This window comes from Mya arenaria, chromosome 12 (assembly GCF_026914265.1).
Source record: "Mya arenaria isolate MELC-2E11 chromosome 12, ASM2691426v1".
NCBI lineage: Eukaryota > Metazoa > Mollusca > Bivalvia > Myida > Myidae > Mya > Mya arenaria.
This window is the reverse complement of record NC_069133.1, coordinates 47,984,753-48,000,698: the sequence shown is the minus strand read 5'-3', so window position 1 is coordinate 48,000,698 and position 15,946 is coordinate 47,984,753. Positions and strand designations below refer to the sequence as shown.

The window sequence follows — 15,946 nt, the reverse complement described above, 5'->3', positions numbered from 1 at the left end:
TTTGATATGTGAAAATGCTAACAAAATACTATTTAATGTCACAAAATGTCCCATTAAACTTGAGCTAAACTCTTTTTTTGACAGATTCTTCCTGATTTTTTAAGTGTTTTGAAACCAAATGTTCACCAAAGTGCTCTGAAACTTTTCAAAACTCTACCCCATATATCTGTAAATATTTTTAATCCAGGACATAAAACTTTCAATTAAAGTGTGCCATGATAGTAAATTAAGTAAAAACAAAAATAACAATTTACACCAAGGGATGGCATATGTTTCAAATATTGACATTAAGTGGTTCCAACCTTCCAAGCTTCCACAATAATTTTTTCTTCCATGGAATATAAAAGCACACAGCATATCAAATGTTTTTTGACCCCAACAACCACACAAAGGCATATTGAAATACTTGAGAATAAACTTAAAATGCCTTAAACCTATGGAAGATTTGAATATCTCAATTTTAATGACCAGCATGTGGTTCAAATACCTGATGAAAGTGTTACAACAAAAATGATTTTATGAAATTCTAAGGCAGTGTATATTTATTGTAATAACAGTCAGTTCTTTAAACCAGTCAATAAAATTTACAGTTTGAGGATAAGAGTGGTCTAATGGTATAGGTGTCCCCCTTCCACCCAAGCGGTTGTTGATTTTTACACCACATGCGGAACTTTCTCATGGTCTCTTCTAATGGACAGTCCAGGTGGTGGTGGTGTGTAAGCTTATTTATACTCGCACTTGGGCTGGAGTGCTCCGTTTAGATTGTTTGTCATTTTAGGTTTTTGGAGCATAGTGCGCAGGAAGAATGTAACCCTGGTTAGAGCTTCCCTGGTTCTTTAACATGCACCAGTGTATAGCACTGTCGCACGGGACCCCCATTTAACATCCCTCCCGGAAGACGATTATTATTTTTAGTGATGCGACGGGGAATCGAACCTGGATTGATAGTCAAGTGTATTCCCACTAGACCACAGATCCGCCACAGGACACCAGGTGGTATTCAATATTCAACTTAAGTAAATCTTATCATCATATATATCATTTACTTCATTCTCTATTGGTCAGTTATTAGATATAACAAGTAATCCAATTAGCTACACGTTAATAGATCCATTTAAGACTCATATTGAATACCAGCCTAGGGGCAGTATTTTTAATAAAACATCTTAAGTCGTTTCCTAATATAAGTCATTTTTTTAACTTAAGTATCTCACTTAGCAATATTATGATATAATAACTTTATAATATCTTAAATACTTCATTTTCAATGATTTTATCATAAATGCATACTTTGATTTCAAAAACACTTAAATTCTTTTCTTTCAATTTGACAAAGAAAATTCTTGGAAATGGACTGAATAAATTTCATGAATACCGCCCCAGTCCCCAGGGTTCTATAAGCTATTAACTTTCATAAAAATACTATAAACTTTTCAATCATTACATAAACATTTTAATTGGCTCTATCAGCAAGCATCAAAGAAACAAATGAATTCACTGAAAATCTTTCTTTCAATTAATCTTGCATGGATGTAATAAAATTATGGACAAAAAAATAATGTTATCAAAATAGTCCAATTACTGGATCATTTTAACCCAACAATCTACAAAATTGAAGCCAGCATGTATTTAATCAGATGCATCAAAGACCTTCTCAACATTTTATTTGTTTTAATTTAAAATGCTTCACAGCCCTAAATAACCGATAATGGTCATTATCTCTTTAAAGCATTGCAATCAAAAAGTCACTTGGGAGGCGATGTATGAATTGCCCCACCCACATCTTCTGACCCTTAAAACACTGTGAACTTTTAACAAATATTAGTGCTTTTGATGCGGAATTATAAAATGTTCATGTGGTTGGACTTATTGGTGCCTTAGGAATTAAAATAACATTTAAGTCATGTTCAACAGGTGATTTATATGATATTTAACAGAAGTCCTACCACAATAAATCAAGGCATTATTTAAATATCAACATTTATCCCAGAAATAAAACAAGAGACATTATTTTATATCAATTTTCATTTAAGTTGATTATATCATTTAAAAGCTAAATAAACACATAACATTCCTGCAAAAATGTGGGCATGTATCTGCATAATCAGCTTGAATAAATTATATATTGTGTTATAACTCGCTTAAATAAGACTCAACTTTATTTCAATAACAACACAAAATTGCAATTAACTGTGGAACTATTTTCAACATCATGCAATTTAGATCTGCAGAATACAATTTGATGTAGAAGCAATAATTATCTTTATAAAACAAATTTTAAAAGTTTCTCTCTCGAACACACGGCATAATGCATTAGCTTCTTGAATTTTCTAAGAATTCATTTTTTTTTTCGTTTTCCAGCAGGTGCATTTTCTCAAACATAACTTCATATTCTGGCTAAGCCGTTACATGAACATCTTGAAACAATAATGGTATGAAATATATGTTTATGAGTGCAAAATCTTCAGTTTTATTCTCGAAAGAAATCAGAGGTGACAGGAACATCGAAACTTCGTAGACTTGCGTCTGTCTTGGGCCCATTCAAACTGTACCCCATACTATACAAAATTCCCCATATTATTTTAAATAGAATCAAAGAAACTTACAAATCAGTTTTGATGTTTGTATTTAAAGTGTTCAAGCGAAATAAGTATTTCCTCTTTTCTAAAATTACTACTTCCTTAATTTTAGCCAGAAAGTTATTAAATGTACCATGAATATTCTAACAAAGAGATAACTAACAACCTATGATGTTTTCAATGAAAAATGTCAAAATCTCATCAGAAATATCAAACAGGAAATCAAATCATGAGAAAATGTCTAAATTGATTATTTTTTTATTTCTAGACATGGTATTTAGTGTGACAAAATAAAGTCTGTATCCTGTATTTAATGGCCGGTCAGTTTTGAGACTTGTCAGCTAGATGTTTTCTCACATGCTGTTGTGGTCAGTTTCAATCATGGACTGGTCAGATCATTTTAGACAGGAGTCAACATTACACGGTCACTTCATCCTGGATTAACATGGTCCAACTTTCAATTTCCTATTTTTCATGTCACACAGTATTATTAAAATTAGTTTCACCAGCATTCTTGATGAGAAAAGAATATTTTTCACAAGCTCATGGGAAAATATCACCTAATGATCCTAGGCTTCCTGGAGGCTGTATGATGAGGACAGAATTACAAGTATATAGATAATTTCAAGTATATAGAAAATAACTGAGAACTGGGAGTCAACTGCAATGCGACAAAAATAGATTTTTAATATGGGTAATCAGAAATTATAGCCAATGAATATCTTGTATGAGTTAGGTAAAAGTAGCAACCTTTAACTTTACTTATATCAAAAAGAGACGTAACGGAAAATTACTCTAGTTAAGAATCTTAAGTGTTTAGTTTCCATCAATTCTAATTAAAGTTGTTGGGCAGAAACCATCTTTAGTGTCAGTGACCTTGACCTTACCCCCTCCCCCACCAAAAGCAATCCCAAGCTAGCTTTTCACATAAGCTACCTACACACCAACTTTCATTCGTTAATCAAAACCTGGTAAAAATCAGTTACCAATATACAATGGGCCAATTTTCAGAAATTTGTTAAAGTTAACATGTTGTTAATGGAATCGTTGTTCACTTTCAAAGGTGAATATATTTTGAGATGTGCTGATATATTTCAGTATAAACAAGCATAGCTGAATCACTTGCCATACTGGTGAAAAGTATCACAGATCACATATGTGTCTATGAAACTTTGATATAAAAGATTTGAAAGTTAACGATCCAGTTATGAACGTTGTTAACAATGTTCTGAAAAATTGGACCAATACTTTGAACAGTGCTGTTTTATTCCTTTACAATAATTAAATAATAAAATAGATCAGGAATGTAGTTTGACCATTTTTACAGATATATTCCAACTTAAGGGTGAACGGCCTAACCCCACGATAAACAAATACTTTTGTACACATAAAGCTATAATTAACAATCTACAAAGTTTTGAATGAAAACATCAAAATCTTAGAAAGAAATAACAAACAGTAAATGAAAACATGCTACAATTATATGAATGCAAAAAATATTTTTTATTAATATAATTTTACATCAACATACATTATTTTATTTAGGTCAAACTTTCAATTTTGAGCAACACTTGAAACAGGCAGTGACACACGCAGTATGCCACTTTTTCTCCATACTTTACTACCACATAATGATAAGCAAATATCATTAAATAATAATGACATTCATGATTTTTTACTGATAAGCCCGGCTATGGCATTTAGATGCTTCTTCTAGACTCTAAGAGTATTTTTTATCTTGAATATGTATGTGGCATTATGACCTGGTTCATTTAATCAATCCAAGTAATTTGTGAAATGTTTAATTATTTTCATACTCCAAATGACCAAATTGCAGAAAAAAACAAGCTTTTATCATCGCAACAGGTACAAGATATTCAAAAGCATCAATTTTTAAAGACACCAGCAATACCAGACGCAGAATTCAAAGAGGCATTCATGATACGGTGTACTGAAATGTGTCCACCTCTCACCCAAGAGGTCATGGGTTCAAGCCCCAACATTAGGATCACATATTTATTCTCCTTGTCCTTTTACCAAGAAAACAAATACAAGCATGACTCATATGAACATATACCCGTAGACGAGTAGTTCTCAGATAGTTAAGTAGTTCTCGAATAGTTTAAGTATTCCTCATACAGTCACGATGTGTTTCTTTTGTGTTGAAAGAAAAATATCAAATGCCCATACGAAATCAATGAAGTATTTTTGATGCATCATTATTTTGTTCAGTAACAATTTCATCTAATTTTCTATGATTGCTGACTACATGCAAAAAACAAGATATGTGATACTGCAAAAGACATCTTAGGCGACTACCGTATTATATCATGCATAGGACGCACTTTTTTACCCCCAATTCTTGTCTTACAAAATTGCCTGCGTCCTTTCTATGCTATTAGAATTTCATCTGTTTTTTTCCAAGTCCATTTCAGGTCGAAAATATCGGACCGGGGAAGAACGCAGTAATAGTAAGTATCTGTACTACGTCACCGAAGAGAACAACTGACATAGGTAAAATCACGCAAGTTAACACACACAGAAATATATTGAATGTTTACTTTAAAATGATTTATTGAGAAATAAATTGAAAACAAACATGAGTGTTTACATTTTTACAAAAGGGACGCTACTCACAAAAACTCGATGTGAGTCAGCATTTAACTGGATTGAGTTATAACGGCAACAGAAAAGCGGGAAAGGAGGTAAATATCAATTAATCGTTGTTCATGATTTTAATGTTTCGATATTTTACAAAACATTTTGTTGTATGTTACTGTTTTAAAAAAATAATAAAGGAATGTGCATAACGCATTATTGTCACCATCAAATCTTTTCAAATGTGTGAAGGTGTGAAAAACACCCGCTGTCTGTCATTAGAAAAACATCAATAGAACGAACTATTGCGATGGTATTAAATACCGTATGGTTTTTTGTTCGCACTTTACCTGTTGCCTTCCACTGGCAAGGCTAATTACCGACACGCATTAATTATGCCTGCCATGCTTTATTCCGCGCAGCGACAAGCCTTATCAAAACAATCATCAGTTTTGACAATACACAGTTTTGTAACGTTGCAATGGTTGACTATCATCCAGAAGGCATGTCAGAACTATTGCAACAGTTGACTGTCAGTCAGAAGGCATGTCAGAACTATTGCAACGGTTGACTGTCAGTCAGAAGGCATGTCAGAACTATTGCAACAGTTGACTATCATCCAGAAGGCATGTCAGAACTATTGCAACGGTTGACTGTCAGTCAGAAGGCATGTCGGGACTATTACAGCATTTGTATAAGTCTTATAATATGCGTGAATGTTCTCAAAATGTCAAGACTTATATCATTGTTGTGTACACTAAATTACCGAAATACGACGATAATTATCGAAATACACACGACAGTTATCAAAATATGCCTTATATACATGTTGTTGTTTTTTTTTACTTCAATATATGTTATAAATACTTTACCAACCTCGATTTTTCGGCTCCGATTTTGACATTTTTCCGCTGCGTCCTATCTTATATTTTTACCCGTTTTTTCAACTATTTTTTTGCCTGCGTCCTATCTATGCTAGCATCCTATACATGATATAATACTGTATAGATTATTTGCTAGATTTTCATCCCTGCCTGCCTCTCTCTATTTTCTGCAGCCCCTTAAATTTAATTCACTCCAATAAAAATGTTTAACTAGTATCTGTATTTGCATTATGGTCTGGTACTGTCCGGGAAAGAGGTTTTAATACCAACGGTTATATTTACATGTATAAAAGAGAAATGTAACGATTCAACAGGGCAACGGTCGTGATGAGAAAAAAAAATAAAAAATTACCCCTCACCCCAATTTAAAAGAAAATTGGATGAAAATTTAGCAATTAATTTATTTTGGCCTTAGGACATCGTTGTGAAGAAGCCAAATGTTGTGCTGAGTAATATTATTTTAATCCAGATCTACAGCCCTACTGCTACTGTTTCTGTCTTTCCAATAAAGCTTAAATAAATAGGTATAATCTAAAGAGGCATGTGACAAAAGTGGTAGTACCAGTTCTCAAGTGGTTGCACAAGGTAATTGCTAAACCCAGCAGAAACAAACACTGTATCACTACCCACCATCATTATTAATACAGTCGTCATTATGGTTATTGCATGGAATAAGTGTTTCCCTGCTACCCAACTTGACAGATTGATGGGAAAAAGCACAAACTTGTTCTAGTTTTTGCAATGTTGAAGATTTGTTTGACTCATTTTTTGCCTATCCAGGAAGTTGAGATATTTGTGAGCAATTGTTTATGAATTTTTGTTAGGTGTGGAACTCAAGAAAAATGTAAAAAAATATGGGGGTTTTATGACTGACTGATGAGTATTTAAAGAAGTTCCATATGATATAAACTTAAATTCTTTTTTTTCTTTTTTTTTCAGGTTCAAGGGTATGGTAAAATTATGATCAATATGTCATAAAGTTAAAATTGAAAAAAATATTTTTGGAACAAAACGTATTGCATTTATTTCTGGCAAAAAGAAATTAATCTCATATAAAAAAAACACACATAAATTGTAATTTTTTTACATTTCATTCCAAAATGAACACATAACGTATAAAAATTTCTAATTAACACTTCCATTCAAACCATAAAAAAAAAAATCAACAAAAAAATATAAAAATATCGAATATAATTTGAAGCATTCCCACCCAATTATTATTAAATCCACATCAATTATTATAAAGTGTTCTATTATAAGAATCCCATTATCATCTGGTTACCATACTCAGAACATCTGGTGTTTTCCTAAAATGGAATAAAGCCTTTGATGTTAAACACATAAGTTTAATTTTATGTTTAAAATGAGATCATGCATCTTTGTGTTGATAGAAATTAGTTCTGACCATACAACCTTGACCAGAGCATTTCTGACCATGCAACCATGAACAGAAAGAAGATTCCAATGTTTGCCCATCTTTATCATACGGTCAAGGTGCAAAGCTTACTAACAATTCTTTAAGCAAGAGCTATTGGCCTTACTATACAATATACAATATACACATTGCCATAATAAAAAATGTTAACATTTGCTTTCATTCAGTTATTGAACATAGTTTTATTTATTGCAAGATGTTACAGATTTTTAACGCTGCTGCACAGACAACATGCAACACAGACAAAAATGACACTGACACGACAAGAGTTAATATCAGCACTTTTTCTTTGAAAAACAGACATACACATAAAAACTTATATGCATATCAATCCTTTATGATACTAATTAATATCAAAACATTATAAAGAAAACCACACTACCCTCTCTGCCAGATGTCAGGGCGGACTTGGAAGTATCCTCCAACAATAAATCTCTGCTCTTTATACATTGTGCCAACTTCTGGCAGAGATGATATGCAGACCTTAGCCCATGGAAATATAGCACTTCTGATTCTCATCCCCTGTCCCAGTGCCTTATAACCCTTGCCAAATGGTTTCATTTTGATAAAAGTTTGGCTTTAGCAAAAACATGGATTATAATTGGGGAAAAGGCTCCATTTACCTCCCCTCCACCACCACCATAAGGTTTTAGATCAATACAACAAAAAGTGAATTTCACCAACATCACAACATATAAACTAGAAACACCGAACTGCGACGAAGAAACCAGGTTTTTAATATGGGCAATCAGAAAATTTAGCCAATTGATTTCTAGTATAAGAAAAAGCAGCAGCCTAAAGTAATTGGGTAAAAAACATTTTCTATTTTTGGTTACCGTGACCTTGACCTTGACCCCCCCCCCTCAAAAGCAATCCCAAGGTAGCTCTTTATATAAGCAAAGTACACACCAACTTTCATCACTATCCATCCATTATAACTAAAATTGTTGGGCAGAAACCATTTTTCAATTTTAAGTAACAGTGACCTTGACCTTGACCTCAAAATCCCTCAAAACCAATCCAAAGCTAGCTCTTCACATAACCTACCTACACACCAAATGTCATTACTATCCATGAACGCTTGCCTAAGATATTGGGTGGAAACCAATGTTTGACGCCCGTCCGCCCAACAACATCCCCATTCTAATAACCTGATTTTCGTTGAAAACCTGGTTAAAAGTCTGGATGAAAATCTAAGGCAACATCTGACAAATGTCTCTGTCTCTTTAACAATAGCTGCAGGTCCTAACTGCCTGGCATCTTAATTGTATTCCTGTTTTCTTATGCACTGCAAGCACTTGGCTTAATATATTCTTTGATGATTAATGATAGACTTAGCGCTTAACTGAATGATCTTTCCTCAAGGTATGTAGGTAAAAAGTATCATTTCGCATCAGGCGCATACGGTAATACATTTTCGTATTATGATAGGCATGGTTTTAGAATGATCTGCATATCTGGATAATTTGATATTTCAAGAATTTCAAATTCCATGTCATTGTTTTAAAACTGGCATTTTCACAAGAACAATTTGAAAATTATTCCAAATTCTTGTTGTCTTTCTGGCATTATCAGAAAGGCATCGATAGAAATCAGCCAAAAAAACATCAGAATAGACATGAATATTAAAACATGATAAACGGCTGCGCACCCTTTCTATTTACTGCAAAGAATGCATTATTTGAATGAGAATTAATCACGTTTGTCTTCTTTTCAGACCATGATATATTATTTCACCTGCACTGAACAATTTTAAGTTCACTCAAGAAAAAGTTGAACAAAACAGTTGTTTCTGGATAGAAACTAAGCATTTTAATCAGTTTTATTTTCTTGGACCTTTGCGAATTTTGAACAAAAATGTAGAACAAATTCCATTTTCCAATAACAGGATAAGACAAACTTCACCAATACCACCAGGATTCAAGTCGCCTCATCAAAGCATGCCAGCATGGTTTTCTTTTGAAAGTTAACATTGTGCATTTTGTTTTATGTCTTACTCTGTATTGCCAACAATCAAAAGCCACAGATGTTGCTTAAATAACAGCATACCTATGACTGTAACCCGACATAACTTATTACAAACTTTTATGTAAATCAGTAATTATAAAACATCAATGTCACGTACCCTTTGAGGAACTCGAAGCCATGGACGCACACCAGGATGTTGCCAAATGGATCGACCTTGAGCAGATTTCCGTACAGCTGGTCAAACCACAGCCCTCTGCAAACATATAAAGCATCATTATTAATGTTAATGTTTTGAATGGAGCAAAAAAAACTAGCACTGAGACTGCACTGAAACATCACATAATTTTTAAATGATTTATGGCATGGATAATGTCATCAGTGATATTATCAAAGCTATACTGTTTGAATGTGGTGGTGTAGTGAAATCAGTGAAATGGTAATCCATCTCTCAACCAAGAGATTGTTGATTGGATCAGGGCCACCAAGGGTACTTCTTAAAATGGACAACTGCAGTTCTACTTTCTACCCTAAAACAGACTCATTTCCAGAAAAGCTCATGTATCATAATCCAGCTAAAATAAACTTCATCCGAACCCTGTTTGCCCCAACTTGCTTGGTATGAATTCCTTATCGGCTTGAACTGGATGTAAAGGACCGATTACTTTTATATTGAAGGTATTAGCATTGCAGCTAAATGGCTCCAATTCTTTGAGGTTCGAGGTATTATTACCAGTTCCTGAGAGCTCAAGCCAATGCGGTTCGACTACACTATAAACCCAAACCTGTTTTTTTACTTTTCTTCAGAGGAGGAAATAAAAGGCTTTTCTCGGTGTTTTTTGTATAACAATGCTGATTTTTCATATTCATGGATCAGTGCTTCAATTTGCAGCTAGTCTGGGGATTGAAGTCAAAATCTACATTTAACTTCCAAGTATAAGCTGTGAAATTGCTAGAACAAGTACTTTCCAGTTCAAAGGATAGAGACAACATTATCTTTTGACAAGAAGCAGCAGATATATTTTGCATATTTTGATAAGTCCTATACTCATTAAAAAGATTGAGGACCCAGCAATCATCGAAATTAGACTTTTGGATGAACAAGTCCGAATTCTTATACTATTGCTTGACATCAATTTTTAGCTCTACTGGCCAAAGGCCAGAAGAGCTTATGCAATGGTAATGTGTACGTAGTATGTGCATCCGTGCGTCCGTGCGGTCGTGCGTTCGTGCGTCTGTAAACAATTGCTTGTGAACACGATACAGTCTTCAGTTTTGATTGTATCTCAATGAAACTTGTATAGTATTTAGATATCCATTAGAGCTGGGTTCCTTTCGAAAACCAGCCAGATCCGCCCATGCATGCCTAGATTATGGCCCTTGATAGTATAAAAAAATGCTATTGTGTAAACAATTGGTTGTGAACACGATACAGTCTTCAGTTTTTATTGTATCTCAATGAAACTTGTACAGTATCTAGATATCCATTAGAGCTCGGTTCCTTTCGAAAACCAGCCCGATCCGCCCATGAATGCCTAGATTATGGGCCATGAAAGTTTTAAAGAAATGCTCTCTATTTTTAGCCAGGTCTGCATGAGCGAATTCTATTTTTAGCCAAGTTTACATGTACATGTAAATTCAAGTCTTAGAGTTAAGGGAGACAATTTGCAAGTCTAGGATTTTGAGAGACAATTTGCTTTTTGCTTCTGCAGCTGATTTTGTGAATTACTCTGCCTTGTTCTTGTTGAAAGCCCAAAGGCCATTTTTTAGCTTTAAGTTCTGTAGTTTGCGCATTTATCTAAACAAAATTGGTTGTGAATGTTTAAGTTATGCACCTGGTGTCATTACTGGCCACACCCAGGGTTCACAGGTTTGGTAAACATAAATCTGGAAAGGTTTAAAAATCTTTTTGTGTGTTCGTTGGATCCATCTCAGCACAATTGCTTGTGAATGTTTGTTCAAATTGATCAATGTTGTCCTAGGATGCCCTTGACTTTGACCTTTTGACCAACTTTTTTTAACTTTTAAAACTACAGAAATTTTTACTATGAGTACAGTTTTGAAAGCATTTTTTTTTTTGTCAGATGACTTTTACTTGGCACATATTAAAATAGTTCATGGAACTAATCTGCTTACAATACTTTCTGGGCTCAGATGTTGAACGTGCTACGTTTTCAGGTAAGCCAAACACAAAACATAAACCATATGTCTGTTGCCTTTTACCCATACATACATGCTCTGGATTGATATGACCACAAAAGCCATGCCAGTAGAGCATAGGCCCTTTTGGGCCTCTTGTTATAACAAGCCCTGCTATATGAATTTCAGAATTTGAGCAAACCAGGAAGACACTTTAAGATTGCAGGGCTTGCGGGCTTGTGTGTTAATTTTGACCATTGGACCCATTATTATTGAACATGTGCATCAGGACACTCAATATTATGCTCAGGACCCATGGATCTGAAATATTGGAGTCCACAGGATGCATTCATACATATAAATATACATCCATTAACGTAAGGTAACAACTGGTAGCATGTGCTGGTTTATGCCTATAATGCAACGGGGATTAACATCCTGATTAAGAATTATTATATTCATTAAAGCAAATCATGATTGTTACTTCCCGTCAAGCAACTGTTGCGAGTGATATGAATAGTTGTTATAAGTGTTATTAATTGCTCAATTTACTGCTAATCGAAACTGCAACATTAGTTATAAACTCCATGATTAGCAAACAGACAATGAAGGATACTCATTGTTTCCTTAAGTTTGAACACACACAGGCAAGCAGCAACACTCATGTAATAGCACCATGTGAAGTTGTAAAATGGCTGCACAAAATCAGATATTGGCTGCTGTGTGTCTGACAAATTGAAGAAACTTTTGTGAATACCTCAGGATTTATTGAACATTTAAGTATCTTCCCTGAAGTTTTCTGGAAACATAAGCAGCTGTTATGCAATAACTCCCGTGGTTATTTTATAGTCTTTGTGAGAATTATTACCGATTTATTCCTTAAATTAATTTTCTCTGCAGTTTTATTGGATTCCCGGAGGGGGGAAGGTCTATATCTCACAAGCTAGCTATATACACATTTTCTTTTATTTACAGAATGTAGAGCATTATTGAAAGCAACCTTTTAAGTAAAGATGCTATGGTGCTCTTTTTTGTAATGTGCTCTAGTAAGAATCAGATGCGCTGTTAGCTCACTATTAGTCAATAGAGCTCCATGCTCGTTCCAGAGGTTGTGGGTTTTAGCCTTTCAGGTTTACTTTTCATGTGTAAGCAGCATTTTACTCACAAGAATTCCTGATGGCTAATTGGGGGAAAGGAAGGAGGGTAGTGTGTGAAGGTAAGAACTAAGACGCCCTGTTGGTACTATAAGCTCTGTACTAGTGCTTTTGGGGGTCATGGTTCAAGCCCTGTACCGGGCACATTTACCCTCCCAGATTTATTAACTAAATTGTGTAAGAGTGCCTTGATCTGCCAAAATGGTCTGAGTGACTGTTGTTTAAGTGTATCAATAACTATCCACCAGTATAATTAAGTCTAAAGATCGCCACGCTAGTGTCCACTTAAAAGGTGTTAAAGCCCCAAACCAGGCACACTCATTTTCTCCATTTTTTTTTACTTATGTCTTGCTCACTAAAAGCAAAACATTTTATATAATTATTCTCTGCAAACCTCATGGTGGCATTTGACCCTTATTCTGCCAAACAGTGGCATGTGACCTTTAAAAACAAGATCTTTCAGGATAACACTCCCGCCTGCTGTGAAAAACAGAACTGGTTCATAGCCTACTTTAGCAACAAAATGATGCCATTAATGACACAACAAAATACTAGCATGCTGATCCTATGATAAATATCTTGTTGAAAACCAAATACCTCAACCATTCTTTTTAATGATCATTCTTTTTTATGGAACTGTCATAAGAATTGTCATGATTTCCTGGGCGAAGCTTCTGCTCGGCTGCTCGGTGGGCAAAGATGAAAAGTATGATAGTTAGGAAGTGAAAGCCGCATTACGCCTGGGAAGCATAAACCACTTGTAAGTAATAGCTGCGAAGCTAAATGATCATATCTTAAAAAGTTATGGCTCAATTATATTCCTCTCCTATCATACAGATCAACTTTGAATATGGTAGCCACAATAATGCACATTAATGGAACTTTTTTAATATTCAGACATTCATTATGTTCCCTTAACATAATCTCTGGTCGCCAAAACAAAAATTGTCAAAGACTCTGAAGCAGCTGTTTATATGGACTTCTTTGAATGGCTTGTTTTTCTAATTTTCTTAAAGCTGCACTCTCACAGATTTACCGTTTTTACAACTTTTTGTCTAGGAACGAGCAAATTTTTGTGTAAATAACTGCAAACCAATGATAAAAGACTGCTGACAAAAGATCAGATGCAGATTTTCTTATTTCTGTTCAAAAATTAATGCTTTATGGCTAAAAGCATTACTAACAGTTTAAGAAAAATGCATAAAACATCATTTTGTTAACTTAAATATAAAAATCTGCAATCTAATTTTTTGTCAGCAGTCTTATGTGACTGGTTTCCATGCATTTGGCATAAATTGGCTCGTTCCAAGACAGAAAATAAAAAAAGTTGTCAAAACGTTCTATCTGTTAGAGAGCAGCTTTAAAACTGAATTCAACAAAAAAATATCTAAGTTTTCACTAAATATGTTTTTCAACAATTGTTTGATTCAGATATATAAATTTGAAAACAAACCTCTCCCAACCCCAGATGTTATTTGGCAGGCCTTAAATTTATATGTAAAATATCTAGCCTGATTAGAACTGATGGCACAATTTTATGTTGGTGTCACTTGGGGGAGTAGGCAGACATCTGTCAAAATAAATTATGAGTAATAGCTTACATTTATATGATATTTTTTTATACAATTAGTATTCACTTGTCAAATAAATATGACAGGAAATCCACATTCTTTCTCTTAATTTGAAGGTGACTTTGTAAAAAAATCTCTCCTAAGCAGACGCAGGACTCAACAACGAGCCGAGCCGTAAATTTCATGAGCAAATATTAGCAATTCCACCCCAAAATGAAAATCCTTCAAAAAACCTGTTTTAAATCAGAAAAACTGTAAACAAACATTGAAAACCATTAAAGTGAGAAGAGCGAACATTTCATTACTTTTTCAAACATGTAAATGTTGACACATCCTGTTAAATTTCATGGCAATCCCTCTGATAAAAAGAATTAAAATCTCAAAAACTTCTTTGAAAATCGCCTTATTGAAGTTTTCTGACAATAGTTTCATATCATCCTTTGTGACTTAAATAATTTCTGTTACCATATGAACCGCTTGTTTTCAGCGATACAAATTACATTTTTTATCTGTCTTGTTTGCTCAACAATGAAAATGGAGCATCTTAATTTAAGGACACAGTCAATATAGGCCCAGTTAATTTATGGTTGTGTCCCATGTGCAAATATCAAACTGTTTCACTAACAAGCAGGTACTAAATACAGCAGGTCTGTCAAACAGTACAGCAAAGATGCTTCATCATAGCCGCGTCTGGTGACGTTCAAGCAAATATTTGCACCCCATCAGATGATAACTTTAACAAGTATGTTGACTTTAAAATAAAATTTATAATTTTTGAAGGTCATACAAAATAACTCAAATCAAATAAACAGAAGGTTTGCAAAAAGAATGTTCATTTATATTCTTGTACGGTAAAAGGGTCAAGATGGTTTATAGGTAAAAGAAAACGTGAATACATAACACAAAAATATGCATTCTGTGGTTAGCGCAATAATCATTAAACAAGAGGCCCAAAAGGGCCTATGCTCTACTGGCATGGCTCTTGTGGTCATTTTCAATCCAGAGCATGTACGTTTGAGTAATAGGCAACAAATATATAGTTCACTTTTAGTGTTTGGGTTAGCTGAAAATGCTGCGCGTTCAACATCTGAGGACAGGAAGTGTTGTAAGCAGATTAGTTGCATGAACTATTTTAATATTTGCCAAGTAAAGGTATTCTGAGGGTAAGAAATATTTGCTTTTAAAACTGTACTCATCGAATTTCATTTCTGTAGCCTTAAAAATAAAAAGTCGGTCAAAGGTCAAAGTCAAGGACATCCGAGAACAACATTAATGCTTGTTTGCAAAACCGTTCACATGGTCAAAATTTCATTACTGTAGCTTTTAAAATTAATAAGTAAGTCAAAAGGGGTGGGGCCAGCTTTTGCCCAAGGGGCATTATTTCAAATGTTTTCAATTGCATCATATGATGCTCCAAAACAAATATCAAAGGTATGGGCCTTGTGGGTTGAAAGAAGAAGATTTTGGAAATGTTTCTTAAGTAAGACTCTAGGAAAATTGTGACACCCAAGGCAGTGCCAGTTTTGACCCAAGGGGCATAATTTGAACAACCACTTGTGGGACAATATCCGGGGGGGGGGGCAGTCATGATCCCAGGGGCATAATTTGACCAAACCTTCAC

General features: G+C 34.3%; 1 protein-coding gene across 5 annotated transcripts in view; it reads right to left on the bottom strand.

Annotated features, from left to right (window-relative positions):
* LOC128210381 (cytosolic purine 5'-nucleotidase-like) overlaps positions 1-15,946 on the bottom strand; it is an 81,232-nt gene that overhangs the window by 42,382 nt on the left and 22,904 nt on the right. For all 5 annotated transcript variants that reach the window (XM_052914707.1, XM_052914710.1, XM_052914708.1 and 2 more), the window contains exon 5: positions 9,622-9,717. In XM_052914707.1, the coding sequence (XP_052770667.1) occupies positions 9,622-9,717 (96 nt within the window). The remainder of the gene's footprint in view (positions 1-9,621; positions 9,718-15,946) is intronic.